Source organism: Ananas comosus, unplaced genomic scaffold (genome assembly GCF_001540865.1).
Source record: "Ananas comosus cultivar F153 unplaced genomic scaffold, ASM154086v1, whole genome shotgun sequence".
NCBI lineage: Eukaryota > Viridiplantae > Streptophyta > Magnoliopsida > Poales > Bromeliaceae > Ananas > Ananas comosus.
In genome coordinates, this window is record NW_017893365.1 from 76,741 (window position 1) to 95,074 (window position 18,334).

At 43.5% G+C, this 18,334-nt stretch overlaps 1 protein-coding gene and 1 long non-coding RNA gene across 4 annotated transcripts; one reads left to right on the forward strand and one right to left on the reverse strand.

Moving 5' to 3' along the window:
• The first annotated feature begins 11,375 nt into the window (after positions 1-11,375).
• On the forward strand, positions 11,376-17,162 carry LOC109705782. Of its 2 annotated transcripts, XR_002214891.1 has the most exons (7): positions 11,376-11,461; positions 11,547-12,188; positions 12,274-12,359; positions 12,434-12,530; positions 12,609-12,717; positions 16,205-16,432; positions 16,515-17,162. XR_002214891.1 is itself a non-coding variant. In XM_020226568.1 (2 exons), the coding sequence occupies exons 1-2, from the start codon at positions 16,334-16,336 to the stop codon at positions 17,142-17,144; spliced, it is 729 nt and encodes a 242-aa protein (XP_020082157.1). In that variant the 5' UTR covers positions 15,734-16,333; the 3' UTR covers positions 17,145-17,162. The 2 variants fall into 2 exon arrangements, 1 of the variants encoding a protein (XP_020082157.1); XM_020226568.1 differs by lacking the exons at positions 11,376-11,461; positions 11,547-12,188; positions 12,274-12,359; positions 12,434-12,530; positions 12,609-12,717 and having other exon boundaries at positions 15,734-16,432.
• Positions 12,986-15,609, reverse strand: LOC109705784. 2 transcript variants are annotated; one of them, XR_002214893.1, is made up of 5 exons: positions 15,433-15,609; positions 15,081-15,354; positions 14,882-14,992; positions 13,924-14,791; positions 12,986-13,185 (listed from the first exon to the last, which is right to left on the reverse strand). It is a non-coding gene; the product is annotated as an uncharacterized LOC109705784 (long non-coding RNA). The 2 variants fall into 2 exon arrangements; XR_002214892.1 differs by having other exon boundaries at positions 13,924-14,038; positions 15,433-15,594.
• Positions 17,163-18,334: the final 1,172 nt, after the last annotated feature.

Below are 18,334 nucleotides of genomic sequence, written 5' to 3' on the forward strand. Positions count from 1 at the left end.
AGACGCCTTATATACTGTAGGTGTATGGCAGGTCTGTGCACGTATCGGATATGCTTCCGCTGATACCCGGGCGTGACAGATTATAGTAGTATCAGAGGCTAGGGTTGAGTCTTAGTAGACCTAGCAAACCTTATGCTGGTTGGACTATAAGAATAGGCTCGTGAGAGACGAGGTCTAGTTGAGGTTGTGGTTAGCGAAAGTACTTTGATTGGGTAAAGTATAAACTCCGAATGGTAGGAGTTTGATCGGAATGTGCAATTACTAACCTTGCAGAGGGTCACGTTGGCGGCCGACAACGTGACATCGGAAGTTAGTACGCGTTACATTTCATTTCTTTCGCTTTATTAGTTGGTTTATATCCTCAATGAGGGTTCAGTAGTATAGGTTTTATTAATCTATATTTGTTTTGTGCTACAGCTCAAGATGCCTTTGACTCGTTCGCAAGCTGCCGGGGCAGCTGAGGCGGCGAATTCGGAGGAAGTGGGACCTCCGTTACTTCTGGAGCTAGTGGGATCCATGAGTTGCAGGATCAGCTTGCGAGCTGACGGATTTGGTTGCTCAGAAGGTTGCGGCAGCCCGACAGCAGATGGATACCGCGCGTCGGCAGGAGGACAGAATGAAGAGGTTAGAGGTTTACTACTGCAGCAGACGACCGATAGAGAGATTCCTGATCCTATACCTACAGTGCCAGACAGGGATGCGACAGTGAGAGCACAGTCACCAGTACTTGATACACCCCCAGTTGCTTCGAGGGCAGAGACCTGACAGGAGACAATAGTACCACCATCAGTACCTGTAGCGGCATCAAGGACAGTGTTACCCGAGATGGTGGGGGCTGAGGAGCGAGAGCGGATGATGGAACAATTGAATGAATTCCGTCGTTGCAACCCTCGTATTTTTGACGGAGAAAAAGCTGATCATTGGGTGGTCGAGAAATGGCTGATGCACATGGAGAAACTATTTTATGATACTTTCGTCGAGGAGCGATATCGGGTTTGGTTTGCGACACACCACCTCGATGGCGAGGCTTACAGGTGGTGGGTGGATATTCGTGAAGATCCTCGTACTGATTTGTCCGCTATTACCTGGACGAGGTTCAAGGAATTACTGTTCACTACATATTTTCCGCAGAGTGTAAAGAGACAAATGGAAAGGGATTTGAGAAACCTGAGACAGGGGGACAGGACGGTGGCTGAGTATGAGCGAGAGTTCTCCCGATTGCTGCATTGTGTTCCTTTTGTGGTCAGAGATGATGAGGACAAGGCTCGGATTTTTTAGGCAGGTTTGCGGCCTGCAATTTTTAGATTAGTCCAGGCGTCAAACCTATCGACTTATAGAGAGGTGGTAAACCGGGCTTTGATTGTAGAAAAGGGGGCAAAAATTATGAAGGAAAGAGATATGGTGGATCGGAGTAAAGAAAAGAGGCCAGCGGCTGAGAGCAGTGGTCAGCAATCCTTCAGGAGACAACCAAAGTATCCGAGAGGCCAATCGGGCCAGTCGAGAGGTCGAGGTTCTTTAGCACGCCGTGGAGCACCCGAGCGTCGTCCACAGCTGCGTTGTGTTATCTGTGGTGGGCCTCACGTACCGCCACAGTGTCCACAGCGTGGGGGCAGGTGCTTTCTTTGCGGCCAGGAGGGCCACTTTCGTTCAGAGTGCCCGAGAGGTTCTTTGCCTGCACCCTCGTCAGCGTGTGCACCTGCATCTTCAGCTTCGAGCCAGGGGACCCCGACAGTACCCTATCAGTCTAGGTGACCAGGATAGCGGCAGTCGGAGAGTTCGTAGCAGGGTTCGAGTAGGCGGATGTATGCCGCCCAGACTGAGGGCGCTGCAGCAGCACAGGAGGTTGTAGCAGGTATTATTTTGATTCATGATGTTCGTGTTCGTGCATTATTTGATACTGGTGCATCACATTCCTTTATTGATCGGCTGTTTGTCGAGTTGCATAGCATACAGTTAGTACCTACCCTGCATCCGGGACGAGTGATCGTGCCCTACCATACCCTGGGTATTTGTGAGTATTGCCCTCGCTGCCCAGTTAGGGTAGGCGATTGAATTATGCCAGTGGATTTACTAGCACTACACAAACTAGGTAAGTTTGATGTAGTATTGGGTATGGATTGGTTGACACAGTACTATGGCACTATTGATTGCACGAACAGAACGGTGACCTTTAGGGAACCGGGTCAACAAGAGTTTGTTTATAAAGGGTGTCCGAGTTCATTGTTCGCAATGACTATTAGCTCTTCGCGAGCCCGACAGTTAATTCGGAGAGGTTGTGTAGCCTATTTGGCTAGTATTTCTGTAAGTGATGGTGAAGCCATCAAGATTGATGATATTCCAGTTGTGCGGGAGTTCGGGGATGTATTTCCAGCTGAGTTGCCGGGTATGCCACCTGATAGGGAGATTGAGTTTGTGATAGATCTTATCCCTGGGACTGCCCCTATCTCGAAAGCACCCTATAGGATGGCACCCGCTGAATTGAAAGAGCTGAAGGCACAGTTACAAGATCTTTTAGATAAAGGATTTATTCGACCGAGTGTATCGCCCTGGGGAGCACCGGTGTTATTTGTCAAGAAGAAGGATGGATCTCTTCGATTGTGCGTGGATTATTGAGAAATCAACAAAGTCACAATCAAGAATAAATATCCATTGCCCAGAATTGATGACTTATTCGATCAACTACAAGGATCGAAAGTATACTCCAAGATTGATTTGCAATTAGGTTATCATCAGCTTAAGATCAAGCCTTAAGATGTTTCTAAGACCGCTTTTAGGACACGGTATGGGCATTATGAATTTACAGTGATGCCCTTCGGACTGACAAATGCCCCAGCAGCCTTTATGGATTTAATGAACCGTGTCTTTAAACCCTTTTTAGACAAGTTTGTGGTAGTGTTTATTGATGACATCTTGATATATTCTCGAAGTGACGAAGAGCATGAAAACCATTTGAGGGTGGTGTTACAAGTATTTCGAGAAAAGGAACTATTTGCAAAATTAAAGAAATGCGAATTTTGGCTCCGGAAAGTAGCATTTCTGGGTCATGTCATTTCAGAGGTTGGGATAGCTGTGGATCCAAAGAAGATTGAAGCGATTAAAGATTGGCCGAGGCCGACAAATGCTACAGAGATTAGGAGTTTCCTGGGCTTGGCAGGATACTACCGCAGATTTGTTGAAGGATTTGCAAAAATGTCTACGCCTCTCACACGATTGACACATAAAGGAGCTAAGTTTTTGTGGAATGAAGCCTGCGAAAGAAGCTTTCAAGAGCTAAAGGAACGGTTGACTACCGCCCCGATCTTAGCGCTACCTGTTACGGGAGAGGATTATATGATTTACAGCGATGCGTCGCTGAACGAATTAGGGTGTGTTCTAATGCAGAATGGCAGAGTAATTGCTTATGCTTCTCGCCAATTAAAGGATTATGAAAAGAACTACCGTACACATGATCTTGAGTTAGCAGCTGTGGTATTTGCTTTAAAGCTTTGGCGCCACTACCTCTACGGCGAGCGTTGCGAAGTGTACACAGATCATGAAAGCTTAAAGTATCTGTTCACGCAGAAGGAATTAAACTTGAGACAACGTAGATGGTTGGAATTGCTCAAGGATTATGATTTGACCATCCTCTATCATCTAGAAAAGCTAATGTCGTAGCAGATGCTTTAAGTCGAAAATCGACGGAAAATTTGGCAATGTCGATGACTATGCAACCCCTATTGGTAAAGGAAATGGAGCAATTGAAATTGGAAGTTGTAGCTCCTGATACGCCTTGGAGACTTATGTCATTAGTGGTGCAACCTACCCTGATTGATCGAATTAAAGAAAAGCAAGCTCAAGATGAGTTCCTGCAAAAGATTCGAGCAAAGATCACTGTTGATCCAATTAGCGATTTTCGAGCGGATGATCAGGGATTGCTAAAATTCGGTGATAGAATTTGTGTGCCTGCCGATCCAGATATTAAAGAGGAGATTTTAAAGGAAGCACATCGGGCACCGTATACTTTACACCCTGGGAGTACAAAAATGTATAAAGACCTGAAATCAATTTACTGGTGGCCAGGAATGAAAAAGGAAGCTGCTGATTTTGTGGCCAAATGCTTAACCTGTAAGCAGGTTAAGGCTGAACATCGACTTCCTGCAGGGAAACTGCAAGGTTTACCCATACCAGTGTGGAAGTGGGACAGAATCACTATGGATTTCATTGTTGGATTACCTCGCTCACAAGCAGGTTACGATGCCATTTGGGTAATTGTGGATAGATTAACCAAATCTGCCCACTTTATCCCAATCCATACAGTCTGGTCAGGGGAGAGACTCGCACAAGTGTACCTTGATGAAATTGTGCGATTACACAGAGTACCAACTTCTATTGTTTCAGATCGAGACACCCGATTTGTTTCACATTTCTAGAGAAGTTTATAGGAGGCCATGGGTACCCGATTGGATTTTAGTACTGCTTTCCACCCCCAGAGTGATGGGTAGTCCGAGCGTACTATCCAGACCCTTGAGGATATGTTGAGAGCCTGTGTGATTGATTACCAGGGCAGTTGGCCACAGTTCCTGCCGATGGCTGAATTTGCTTATAACAATAGTTATCAAGCAAGCATTCAGATGGCACCTTTTGAAGCCCTTTATGGTAGAAAGTGCAGATCACTGCTTCATTGGAGCGAAGTGGGAGAAAGATTAGTTTTGGGTCCAGATGTACTGCAAGAAGCTGAAGCTAAAGTTCGACTGGCACGAGAACATCTACTGACAGCTCAAAGTCGACAAAGGAGCTATGCGGATAAACGTCGATGAGAACTGGAATTTTGAGTTGGCGATCATGTATTTCTGAAAGTTTCACCGTCAAAGGGGGTTAAGAGATTTGGTATTCGAGGGAAGTTGAGTCCTCGATTTATTGGACCCTACGAGGTATTGGAACGGATAGGCACCATAGCGTATCGGCTTGCTTTGCCGCCGAACTTATCGGGAGTACATAATGTATTTCATGTATCTACACTACGGAAGTATGTTTTTGATCCGACCCATATATTGGAAAGTACTCCAGTGGATTTACGAGAAGATTTGAGCTTTGAGGAGCATCCAGTGAGAATACTAGCTCGAGAGGTGAAACGGCTTCGAAACCGCGAGATACCGTATGTGAAGATACTTTGGAGCAATCATAATGAACGAGAAGCCACTTGGGAATTGGAAAGTGCGATGTTAGAGCACTACCCCTATCTTTTCTCGACGGAATCTTGAGGTAAGTGATTACAAGTTTCGCGGACGAAACTTCTTTTTAGGAGGGGTGAATATAATACACTGAACTTTTGCAAATTGCGGAGTTCGAGTGTAAGGTATGAGTTGTGAAACTATTCTACATGTTCTAAAAGGCTTGGACAAATTTTTGGACAAGTTAGAGAGTGATCGGATTGCCGGAGACAAGAAAGTGCATTGCTCCTGCGCATTGGGCAGATTTTTGCATTGTGTACCGGTACAGGCATTATGCTGTACCGGAACAGCAAGCAGCAGCATCAGCAGCTGCATGGCAGCAGGGTTTTTTGGTCTTTTGGGCACTTGATCTTATCTCCATGACTCCAGCTCAACCCCTGGTGTTCAATGGAAGTTGCTAGAGTCCTGAGAAGCAGCTTTGCACCTTCCCCTCTTTCTCTCTCTAGGGTTTCTCTCTCTTCGATTGGAGATCGCCGAATCGAGCTTATTTCTTGCCGCGTTCGTCGCTCGCTGGTTTGGAAACGTAAGGGAGGTCTTTGGGTCGTGGGGAGAAGTATCTTTACTGAGTTTTCTATGAGGTTTTCACCAGGGAAAGCTGATTCTCAGCTTTGAAGAGGTAATTAGCTTAACTTCTCTCTTGATTGTGGCTTCGTATTGGAATTTAGGTTGATTGGATTTTCCTGCTTCCAACTGATGTAGAGGCTGTTTTCAGTAGTAAAGAGGAGTTATTTTGGCTATGAATTATCAGTGAAAAGTTGCTTTAAAGCTGGACTAAGGTAAATTAGTTATTATGAAGCTATTTCGAAGCTATTTGCAACCTACTTGAGTAACTCAACGCAGTTTGGAAGGATGTCTTCGCAGCAGGTTTGCGAACTACTTTGAGCTGAACCTGTGCTCTTAGAAGTTGGTTTGGAGGATATTTTAACCAGGGGTAAGCAGGAATTTCAGTTAGAAAACTGAATTCACTAGATTTCGGCTATTTTAATGCGTATACTAGCATTTTGATGCCATTTTGATGTTGTTCGCAGCGAGACTACGATCGAGCCTTGGATTGTGTTCGGCTGAGTTGTGAAGACTCTTAGAGGTTACCTTTGAGGTACTAATGTAACCCAAACCAGGAATTCAAGTTACTACCTTATTCTACTTAAGAGTTTTGCCGAAATTGGATTCTTAACTAATCTTCTCGACGCGGTTTTGATGCATTGTTTTCAGCAGGGTTGAAGTCTAGTAGAGCTGAATTTCGAGACGTCGTGGAACTGATTTGAGCCTAGTAATAGGTGGGTTTGACCTAACCAGAGCAAGTGAAGCTCCCCTATGTTCTATATGTACCTATAGAATTATCGCTGAGGTGCATTTAGTGATTATGTGAGTGATAGAGAACTTGGACCATGGCACTGTAATGTTCGATGCTTAAGTAGAATGAAATCTCTATAAAGTAGAGAACGAATATACATGAAAGTATTTATATTTATATTCAATTCAGTTGAATAACTTATGAACAAGTGTAGGATGCACTTATAAAGTAGAGAACAAAAACATTCTCACAATGACATTCTTTTGACTCTAAAGTAGAGAACTATGACATGCTTTGTGACTATATTGGTAGTGCCAGGATAGTGAAAAGATTCTAATGCCAGGTGTAAATGAGCATTACTCTTGCATGCTTACTAAACTAGTGGATTCTAGTTGTTGTTACTATTTGTTATATTGAAATTTCCGATCGAGAATCGAGACTGAGAACATTACAAATGAAAACATGATAATTGAGACATGTTGGACTATGGACTTTGCTTGCTTGCCTTCGTGCTCATTCGCACACGCTTGTGAGGGTCGCTCCCTACAAGCCGGCACTCCGGAGTTGGCCTACGCGACAGTTGCTCGCCCGTGCGGGATTGGGTGCCGAAGTGGATTGCCGTGGGGAGTGTACACTACCACGGGGCCATTAGGCGCGGCGCAAGCTGGACTACCTTGAGTAGATCCCTGTGAATGAAAGAAAAGTGGTAAAGGAAATTGGACAGTAATGAATGATTACCAGTTACAGTGTACAGTAGTCACTTACACATTTATGCTTACGTTCATGCTTATAAGCTTCTATTATTCAGTTGATTCATTACTGTTAAGACTATGATTACATGTTGCTTATGTCACGCCCCGGGACCGAGCGGAAGCCCCCCCGGCACGTGCCCAGACCCGCCATACGTCTAAAACGTATAAGGCGTCTAAAAACAACAATAATAAAAGCAATAATACAAGACATCTAGGAGTATCAGAGCATAATAAATGTCAAGATGCTACAACAAGGGATAAGGATAAAATTGTAAATCCACTAAATAAAACATAAAGTGATACAAGAAAATCCCAGATACAAGTGCTATAGGTAGATACATAGGTGGTCTCTATACATGGATACAAAACCTCTCACTCTCTCAACTACAAAAGAAAGAGTAACCACCCCGGCAAAGTACCGCTCCTCGCTAGCTAGCTAAGCGATCCCCTTGCCGCGATCCCGTGTCTCCGCCGGTGCCGAAGGCTCTGAAAAAGGAAACCATAAAACAGGGGCGTGAGAACTATTAAAAATAGTTCCCAGTGGGCAATTACTGACTTCAGTGAATGCACCACAAGGCCCAGAGCTACAAAAGATGTCAGTGGCTATAAATGTAGAAAACCGAAAGGTAAGTAAAAATGTAACTTACTACAACATGATATCTCTACTTAGCATAATTAGCCTAAGTATGAAGCAACTATGCATGAAGTAAAAGTCTCCAACTATCATAATGTTCACAATGCGAAATAATAAAGTTCCGTTTTTTACTATTCTTGTCAATGTCCAAGTAATACTCTAAGTCATCATCTGTCCACATGTCATAATGAATACCCAAGTCAAATCTGAAGAGACCCACCCGAAGGCTGTCTATGGCCCTGAGACCCACCCGTAGGCTGTCTGGCCAGTGCCGAGCCTAATGGCCCCGTGGTAGTCATCATCCCCACCCTAGGAATGAGCCTGGCCCACGGCAATCCACTTCAGCGCCGAATCCCGCACGGCGAATATGAATCGTGATGGCTATCACCGGAGTGCCGGCTTGTAGGGAGCGACCCTCACAAGCATGTGCGAATGAGCACAATGGCAAGTAGGCAAACGATCTGTCACGAGTACCAAGTCCTCATGTCTAATAACATGGAATGTGTCAAGTATCTCAACGGCCTATCCCTATGTCATCATGTCTCTAACATGGAATGTAGCGGATAATAGTGGCCTATCAATATGTCTCTACGTTGCAATTTCATAGTTTACTAGTTTCAAGTGCCCCTTTATGACACTCTTGTTCTCTATGTCAAAGCATGGCAACTATGTTCCAAAGTACATATTCCAAGTCATAATCCTCATAAGAGATGTATTTTCCACTCGCAAAAATAAACACTTTTTTGGTATGCATGCATTCTACTCATATAGCTCTACTATATAGTGAAATTTTCATAATATACAAGGCATGTATTTTAAATGCTCTAAAATTCATATAAATTTCATTTAGCATAGAAATGAACTTAAAAATATTTTACAACAAGTAGAAAGAGCATTGGGGCCATTTCGCCCCATTTCCACGAAGCCAAACCCACCAAAATCGACTTCTTCGTTTCGCCGAACGAAGGTATCCACAAGCTTCCTAGTACCCTAGAGACATCAAAAATAGGGTCAGCCAAACTAAACGAAGAGCAAATAGCTCAATCAATACCCAACTCAAGCTAGGGTTGGAAAAACTCACCTCAAGTGAAAAACCCTCTCTAAATCCTCAAATGGAAGGTAGGGTCTTCCAATCCAACCTATATAAAGGTTCCAAACCCATCAAAAGAGATCAAGAAGCCTCAAATCTAAAAGCCCCCAAAATGAACCCTAAATCCCAAAATCTAGGGTTTCATCTAGCAAAACCTAGGAAAACAAGTATCAAATGGGGATTATAAGCTACCAACCTCAAGAGAAGCTCCAATCCAAGCTCAAAACCAAGTAGGGTTGAAGTTTGATCCTCCACAAAGCTCCAACCGCAAGTTCAAAGCCACCAAAGGTGAGAAATGAGGAAGAAGATGGTGCTCCAAGGCCACCAAGCAAGCTCCTTCTCCTCTTCTTCTCCTTCTTCTCCGTCCCTTTCTCTCTCTAGAAGTGTAGGAAGAGTGTGAGGGAGAGAAAATGAGAGTGAGAGGGGAGGAGAGGCTGCCTATAGCCTCTAAGGTAACAAAATCCACTTAGGCCCCTCAAAAACTCAAATTTGCATCAGCCCGGTCTGGGCAGTTTTCGCCCAGAGGGACCGGTCTCCCCGACCTGGGACCGGTCTCTCAGCCTGCCCCCGAAAATCCAACGTTCGGGAACCGGTCTCTCCCTGCGCGGGACCGGTCTCTCCCCGCGCAGACGCGCTCGGGGACCGGTCTCAACTGCCAGGGACCGGTTGCCTCGCCGGCTACGCAGCACTGTTCACTGGGGGACCGGTCTCTCCTATCAGGGACCGGTCCCCGAGAGTAAAAACTCTCAGGACTCAGCCAAAACTCTCGAGATCAAACTTTTAGGCCGGTATACCATCGACGGCCCTCCACCACGTGTGGAAAAGTTCGGAATACAAATCGAACACTCGAACCTCGCAATTTGCAAAGGTCCAGTGTGCTACAGCTTACATGCTCATTACCTGTTCGCATTGCATAATTATATATCACGCAATTACTGGTTTCGCTTTCATTTAGTACATCATGAGCCTAGTGGTGTAATTCGCCGAGGCTGGCGGCTTACCCACTGGGAACTATTGTTTATAGTTCTCACGCCCTTTTGGTGGTTGTTTTTACAGAGCCATCTACAGGAGAGGCTAGGGATCATGGCAAAGGAGTCGCGTGTAGCTAGACATTGCTAGGAGCATGCTAGTCGATCACCTTGCTACTCGGGCTTCGACCGAGGGTGATGTCCCTATGTATAGAGAGACCACCATTGTACCTATTCTTTTTTGTATACCCTGTGATGTATATTTACTGTTGAATCAGATACTATAGTTGTGATACTTGCTCTTTTAGTCGAGATTTTGGATTGTACACTATTTGCTCTTTTGCTGATAGTATATCGACTTGTACTTTGCTCTGATATCAGGATAGGACTTTCTTTGTTTTTACTCCTATCGACTTGTTTTTGGTAGACGCCTTATATACTGCAGGTGTATGGCGGGTCTGTGCACGTACCGGATATGCTTCCGCTGATACCCGGGCGTGACATATCGGCAGTGCTCCAACATTGGTACAATATTATAAACTGAAAGATGAGTTACTCGCGCTAGATCAGGATGCTTGGAAGTGGGTCGATGAGCTCGAAGTATACAAAGAGTATTGGGCGTGGGCATTTGATGGAGGTCGACGCTTCGGGTTGATGACCACAAATATGTCCGAAAGTTTAAATGGGGTACTTAAGGGAATTCGTGCTCTCCCAGTAATGGCATTTGTCGCGGGAACCTTTTACAAACTTAATAGTTATTTTGTAAAGCGACGTGAAAATGGTGAAAGTATGACGGCCACGTTAGTACCTAAAATACAAAGTCGGATTACGATGAATATGGTGACGGCGTGGGGACACATTGTATATCGACCTGGGCCTATTGAGTTCGAAGTCCAAATAGGACACTCTGATTACAATGTTACCCTTAATGGAACAGAAGCGTATTGTGATTGCGGCGAATTCAAGCTAACGGGCATACCTTGCTCGCATATTTTAGTAGTTTGCAGTAATTCACAACTAAGAATAGATTATCATAGTCTTTGTTCCCATTGGTATACTGTAGAGTGTTATCGCCAGACATACGCACCGCTTTTCCATCTAGTTCCAGACAGGCGCCACTGGCCACGACCCCTGGGCCCACCAATTGTACCACCTCCAGTGAGAAGAAAGAAAGGTCGACCACGATCAACACGTATTCGTAATATAATGGACGCAACCAGTAGGCGACAAACAAAATGCAGCATTTGTAAGCAGAAAGGTCATTATAGAAATACCTGTCCACAGAATACAGAGAGAGCACAACAAGGACGTCGACGTAGGACTTGTTACCTAACTTACTAGTATTTATTAAACTTTCAATATTCCAATATTCAATGCGTTATTTGCTAATATGTTACTAATTACAAATTCTTTAAAATTGCAGATGGCAGATCTAGAGGAGGAGGCGGGACCGATTGATGAGTCCATTCTGACAGAGCAGCATCTACATAGGTCTTCATTTATCGCGACTGAGGTGAGAGTAAGAATTATTTCTCTAAAAGTTATCTTTAGTATTAATGCATATAAATGTTGTTCTAACTAATTTTTTGTCACTGTAGGGATATCGTGGCGTTCAGTTCGTAGAGCATGGCCGCAAATTGAACCAGTGGGATATGGATCATCCAGCGGTGCTAGATCTGCTACGACATTCTGGATTCTACGGCATTTCTTGATTTAGGCATCTGCAGCTGGATCAGGCTTTATTAGGAGCTCTGGTCGAGAGATGGCGACGGGAGACCCAGACTTTTCACTTCCGCCACGGTGAGATGACGATTACACTTCAAGATGTGGCGGTTATTTCAGGTCTTTGTGTTGATGGAGCGCCTGTCACGGGGACTACACAGCATCCGTGGATAGAGATTTGTCAGGAGCTTTTAGGGGTTGTGTCGGATGGCATCCGAGCTGGTCAGATTCGATTAGATTGGATATACCAGCACTTCCACCATATACATTTGGATGCCACGGCTGGATTAGTTGCAGCCACAGTCCGTGCATATATGTTATATTAGATTGGTTGTAGTCTGTTTCCAAACCCCTCCGGATATAGAGTTCATCTTAAGTAGCTGCCACTTTTGGCGGATTTTAATGCATGTGGTGGTTTAGCTTGGGGTGCAGCAGCATTGGCCTACCTTTATCGCGCATTGGGAACGGCTTCATTAAAGGATAAGGTCGAATGCTGTTGTTTCGCGACATTAGTACAGGTAATATCAATATTATATAATAATTGTTATATAAAGTTGATTCTATTTAAATTCACCTGTCTAATTTATGGTAATTTATTTATAGATTTGGGCGTGGGACCATCTTCATGTCGGCCGACCTACTAGCGTTGGAGCTATTGCCGACATGGCTGATTGCCCTTTGGGTTGCCGGTATGATAATTAAATATGATACATATTACATTTCTGTATATATATTTGCAACTAACATACTTTTCAAATATTAGGTGGATGAACGCCGGCGGTTTACGTTTTGGGGCAAATGTTAGGACGACCGATATTGAGTTCTATAGAGATGAGCTAGATCAGCAGCGAGAGTCCAAGGTACGTATTAATGCAACCATTTTTTCAATATTCAACCGTATTAATGCATTCTGCTGACTATTATTGGCTTTTTCACAGATTACATGGCGCCCGTACACAGATGCTGTTATAGATGTGCTACCGGCATTCTGTGTACATGACAGTGCGGTATGGCGATCGCGGACGACGCTGATTTGTTTTCATATCGGTGAGCTTCACGTGCCCGATCGAGCCCTTCGGCAGTTTGGTCTCTTGTAGCATATATGTCACGTCCCGCGATCGCCAATTTGGTCGATCCGGGCCCGTACACAAACGCCGAACGGACAGAACCTCCTCTGTCCGCCCAAGGCTCAACAACAACAAGTACATGTATAAACAAATAAACAGTTCCCAGGATAACATTTCAATATACATGGCTTGCACGAGGGCAAGCAACAAACACAAGTGATAGTAAGCTAGCTATACTGAAAATTCACTGTAATTTAAAACTTTCAAACTGAACTGCATAACTGAAATATTTAGTTATTTACATGCTCTGTATACACCCATTTACAAGTTTCTGTACATCAAAATGTATCACATGAACTCAAAATGGTAAACTACTATACTCTGGTGTCAGCTAGCTAGGCTGCAGGGCTCTTGCCACAGTCCTCGGCCACACCGCTCGCACTGGAACCTGTATGGTTAGTGGTATGAGAACTACTAAAAGTTTCCAGTGGGTTCGACCGCTAAATTCGCCGACTCACCCACTAGGTCTACTCAGGCATATGTAGGCAAGAAAGTAAACAGATAGTAACCAACTATAACATGTAACTACTACAATGCCTGTACAAAGCTGAAAGAACAATATATAAAACTGTAATATGCATGCATGCTTTACTGAATTTACCCAATCCATTAGTTAACCCTTTGGTTAACAACAACTCACTGACACTATCCCAAATATCGGGGAGACGCAACCTGCACCCGACGGGACTGTCAACTGGGGGAGACGCACCTCCTGGTCCAGTAAAGATGACTACTCCGGAGCTCATCGTTCAAGGAGGAGCGACCTACCTTGAACCAAACGAATGTGAGTATGATCTGATCCTCCTTTAGAGGATTCGACAATAGACGATGTCTCACTTAACTCTAACTAGCTCTTTATGCTAGTTTCACAATTCGTTTTCTCGATGCTAACCAAATCTCTAATTAGAATGTCACCAAGTTTACTATTATTAGAGTCCATGCATTCATAGGGTTCTATGTTCACATTCTATTGTTCATACATTCTCATGGTTGATAAGCAATTGCGTAATCAAATATTATTTACATAATATCAATACCCTATAATGCATGATTACAATATAAATATGCTCAATGAATTAGCATAGACATAAAAGGTGATTCAAAGATTTCGGATAGCACCACCCACCTGTAGGGATGCCAACAGCTAGAATCAGCGTCTCGAACTGTGTCAATAACGAGCTCTTGCGACTCCGTGCAAATAGAGCTTAAACGGCTTCTACCGTAATTCGTGCGTCGCCGACCTGTCGGAATGTCAATTTAGACTTCCGAGCATGTTTAACTTTCATTTATAAAGGAATAAAGGAGATTAAACTAGGGTCACGTTCACAAATTTTACAAGTTTGCATTTCTACTCCCAACTCATCCATCTAGTGTCAACATACCCACATATATATATATATATATATAGCTTGGCATTGCATAGCTCTACACTTTAGTAACCAAGAACCTGCTATTAACTTCTCCTTAGAGCCAATTAAACATCACTCTCAATCAGGTTTTAGAGTATTCTTACCTCAGATTTTATCCTCCAACCTTTCCTTCATATGTACATATAGATATATACGCCTACATACATGTAGTTTGCATAGTTTCAAGGTTTCTATAACAAGTAGAAACTTTAATAATCTTTCAATTCCATTTCCTTCAACAACTGCTTTCACTCTACTTTAGGTTTTCCCTCTTAACCACATGCACCTATTCGTCTATATGTACATATGCATACTTACATACTATACATAACATAGGTTAGCTTAATAGAGTTCAACTAGGAGTTATCAATGCAGTTTTGCATTTTCATCAATTCAAACACTCCTAGATTTCCTAATTAGCATCTTCTATAACAATTAATTGAACCTCAATCAAAACTTAATCAATTTTTCTTCCCTCAATTCATTGCTCCCTTGACCTGTTTTCAGCTTATACTCAAATCTGTATCATGCTGAAATTCTGCATAATGCAGAAATTTCAGCACTTCGGCTTCTTCTTCGCAGCCCCTATACCAATACAATTTAAGTAATTCAAGTATTTATAACCTCTTTAAAGAAACTCCTATCATTCAACTCAGGGAAGAACTATCCACTTACCCAATTCGAAGCTTCACCAAGCTCTCTTTTTCAATTCCAATAGCAAGTAATCTATGCTGAAATTCTACACAATGCAGAAATTTCAGCACTTCGGCTTCTCTTTCGCAGCCCCTACAAGCACAGAACAAGTACTTCTCTTGCTTAGAACCCTTCTAGAGTAACTAATATAACTCCAACCAGGGATAAGCATCAATCTTACCTCAATTTGCAGCTCCAACAAGCTTTCTTTCAGCTCCAACAACAGGAAGTTTCTGCTAAAATTCTTCTTCACTATTTTGCTCCACAGCTCCTTAAATTTCAGCACAATTAATTCTCTATTCACTACTCTTTTAGGGTACTAGTATTACTCAACCAGGGGAAGTATCAACCATACTTAAATTTAAAATTCCCCCAAGGTCTCTCTCTCAGCTCAGATCCTCAAGGGCTCCACAAGGTAGCTCTACTCAGCCCATTAATTCACCAAGTTACTAGTTCTGACAGCAATGAAGTCTTCATCAATATCTTCTCTAAGGTAACTAACTTGGTTAAAATCAAATATCAATTAAGCTTACCTCGATTAAGTACTTTCTTTGGTTATTCTCAGCTTCAAAGACCTTTCTTGCAACTCCCACCAGGTTTTGCTTACCTCCAACAGCAACAATTCAATTCCCTGAAGCCTTTTCTTCACTACTCTGCTCCTAAGGCTGAGAGAAAAAGAGAGGAGAAAAAGGGATAAGAACAAGCTGGTGGAGGGGTGTTCCAATACGTGTTCACCTTCAGATTAACTGGGATTAAGGGATAAGACTGAAAAATTGCTACTTAACCCTCCTAAATGCTGAAACTGCATTGTAACCTGCAGGTTTACAATTCAGTCCCTGCAGTTCGCAATTTAGTCCCTGCAGACTTACAATGCACTCCCTGCACTAACCAGAACCTGGCAGCAGCAATTTGAAGCCTTTGTCGCGCATCTAATTCATTCCGAGACCACTTAAACACTTCCAAGACGTACTAACACACTTCCACAAGTTATCAAATTAATTTGAAAGCAATTAATTTTCAATTTTGTATTAATTTGATCATTTTGACCAAATCGACTAAAAATTTCAGCTTTGGAGTAGCAATAGCAATTGGAGGTCTTTAGCCACTCCAATTCCATTCTTATCTATTCTCACATTTTCAAAACCTGTCACTTGCTGTTCTCAAGCTAATAATTAAATTCAGAAACATTTAATTTCCATTTTAGCATTATTGTGACCACTTTGATCACAATTAGCCTCTAATCAAATTTCAACTTATTACAATATACCAATTCACGTGGAGACCATCCGTCGCTTCACATCTCAGGGGTGGCCAGATGAGGATTGGGCCCACTTTCATTCTGCACACATCGAGAGATGGGGACAGCGATTACAGGCTACTATTGACCAACATCCGATTGTCGGTGATGACCCGGTTCAGGCGACATCGATTTATATGGAGTGGTATTGGCAGATCACGAGAAGATGGATTTCTCGTCCAGTACAGCGTCCACCATTGACTTACCAGCCTCGCGGCCAGATCGAGAGAGCTTTGGTACGTCACTCATATGTTAATTTTTTTTTTAATCTTATATTTAATATAGATTGCAAATAGTGAGTTCTTATCTATAATGCAGGTGGACGCATTACGACAGGCTCAAATGGGCATCAGAGGGCTAGTTCATGATCGACCTTCTTACGATGCGATGGTAGAGACATTGACGAGCATGGATGTCCATATTGAGTCAGTACTGGAGTACATTCCTTCCATACCTGTCGCCGCTGATGTTGGAGGTCGAGATTTTGGTCAACCCTCGACATCGGGTCATCACAGGAGACACTCACCGACATCTACTGTATCATACTCGAGATCGAGCCTACGAGTGTCACGATCTCCATCTCCTAGTGATGTTGCAGATATACTCGCCGCCCCTTCAAGATTTCCTTCCTTGCCATTGGACTTGGACTCGCTTCCGCCGCCAGTTTCTCGAGAGCACTTTAGATTAGTCTACTCTCGACGTCATGCCGCGTCATCATCACAGGTCCGCCCAGCATCTACACCGGCCACTATCGAGGGTGATCGACCTGAGTCAGAGGAGACTCAGGCGGTTCCGGAGCATCCCGAGGGCATTATCATTGCGGATCTCGATCAGATGGCCGGTATCGAGGCTCTTGATGACGTACCTATTGCTGAGCTTGATGTACAGGGTGGCCGTAGACGTGGACGTGGCCGAGGACGTCGAGGGAGAGGAAGATCGAGAGACTGATTGTATTTTTTTTATTTAGAGAACATACTTTGTATAATATTATATAATACTTGATTTAGTTCATATTTGTATATTTGTAAGTGTTTTGTTTGATATTTTTATCCGGTTGATTGTATTTTGTTATTCCACTCGTGATGTTGTGTTTCTTGTTTGAATATTTGTTATCGTGAAAAAACTTGCCTCAAACTTGTTGAAGTTGACGCCAAAATTGAGCAGAAATTAGCACCTGGTGCTGTTTGCACTAAAGGCGGTGAATGGTTCACCGCCTTTAGTGCAAATCCAGAAACCCGCAAAAAAATGGCTAAGTCCTGAACTGGGGGCTTTTACACAGATAAGACAGTGAACCATTCATCGTCTTTAGTGCAGCACAGATAAGACGGTGAACCATTCACCGTCTTATCAATGTTTTAGGCCGCACTCTAGTACTTGGCCAAATTAGGCTAGGTGGGAGTTTACTCTAAAGACGGTGAAGCGTTCACCGGCTAATGAAGACGGTAAACAATTCACCATCTTATATAGGCCACAAAACTGCTGGTTTTTGCGGGAATTTTTGCGGGGATTTGCTGCGAATGCGGTGAGTGGTTCACGCCTAGAAGGTGGTAAACCATTCACCGTCTTTAGTGCACCACTATAAAGACGGTGAACTATTAACCGTCTTATCTGTGTTTTAGCCCCGTCTCAGGACTTGGCCAAATTTGGTAGGGTGGGGGGTTGCCATAAAGACGGTGAATAATTCACCGTCTTAGTTAAGACGGTGAACCATTTATCGTCTTATCGAGGGCACAGGTAAGGTGGCCTTGTAAGGGTGGCCTTGTAAGGGGAGCGGGGGTGTACACAGGTAAGGTGGCCTTGTAAGGGTGGCCTTGTAAGGGGAGGGGGGGTGTATTTGCTCTAAAGACGGTGAAAGGTTCACCGCCTTCATAAGACGGTGAACCATTCACCGCCTTCACGAGAAATATGCAAAGGCGGTGAAGGATTCATCGTCTTTACGAGAAATGTCCGAGCTGGCACCGACGTGGCGAAAGGAGGGTTAGTTTTACAAATAAATTTTTCAGAGGGTCATTTTGCCAATTTCAAAATTCTACAGGGTTATTTTCAAAAAAATCCCAGGTAAGAAGTGTTAATCCTTATTCTTTGCTTTAATTGTCATTTGATACTGCATTGTGATCCTTGACTAAGCACATATTATT

Excerpts from the sequence above, each read along its gene's own strand:
- LOC109705782 (XM_020226568.1), top strand. The coding sequence starts at position 16,334 with ATGGAGTGGTATTGGCAGATCACGAGAAGATGGATTTCTCGTCCAGTA. Across the intron at positions 16,433-16,514 it reads GCCAGATCGAGAGAGCTTTG|GTGGACGCATTACGACAGGC; the intron begins GTACGTCACTCA and ends TCTATAATGCAG.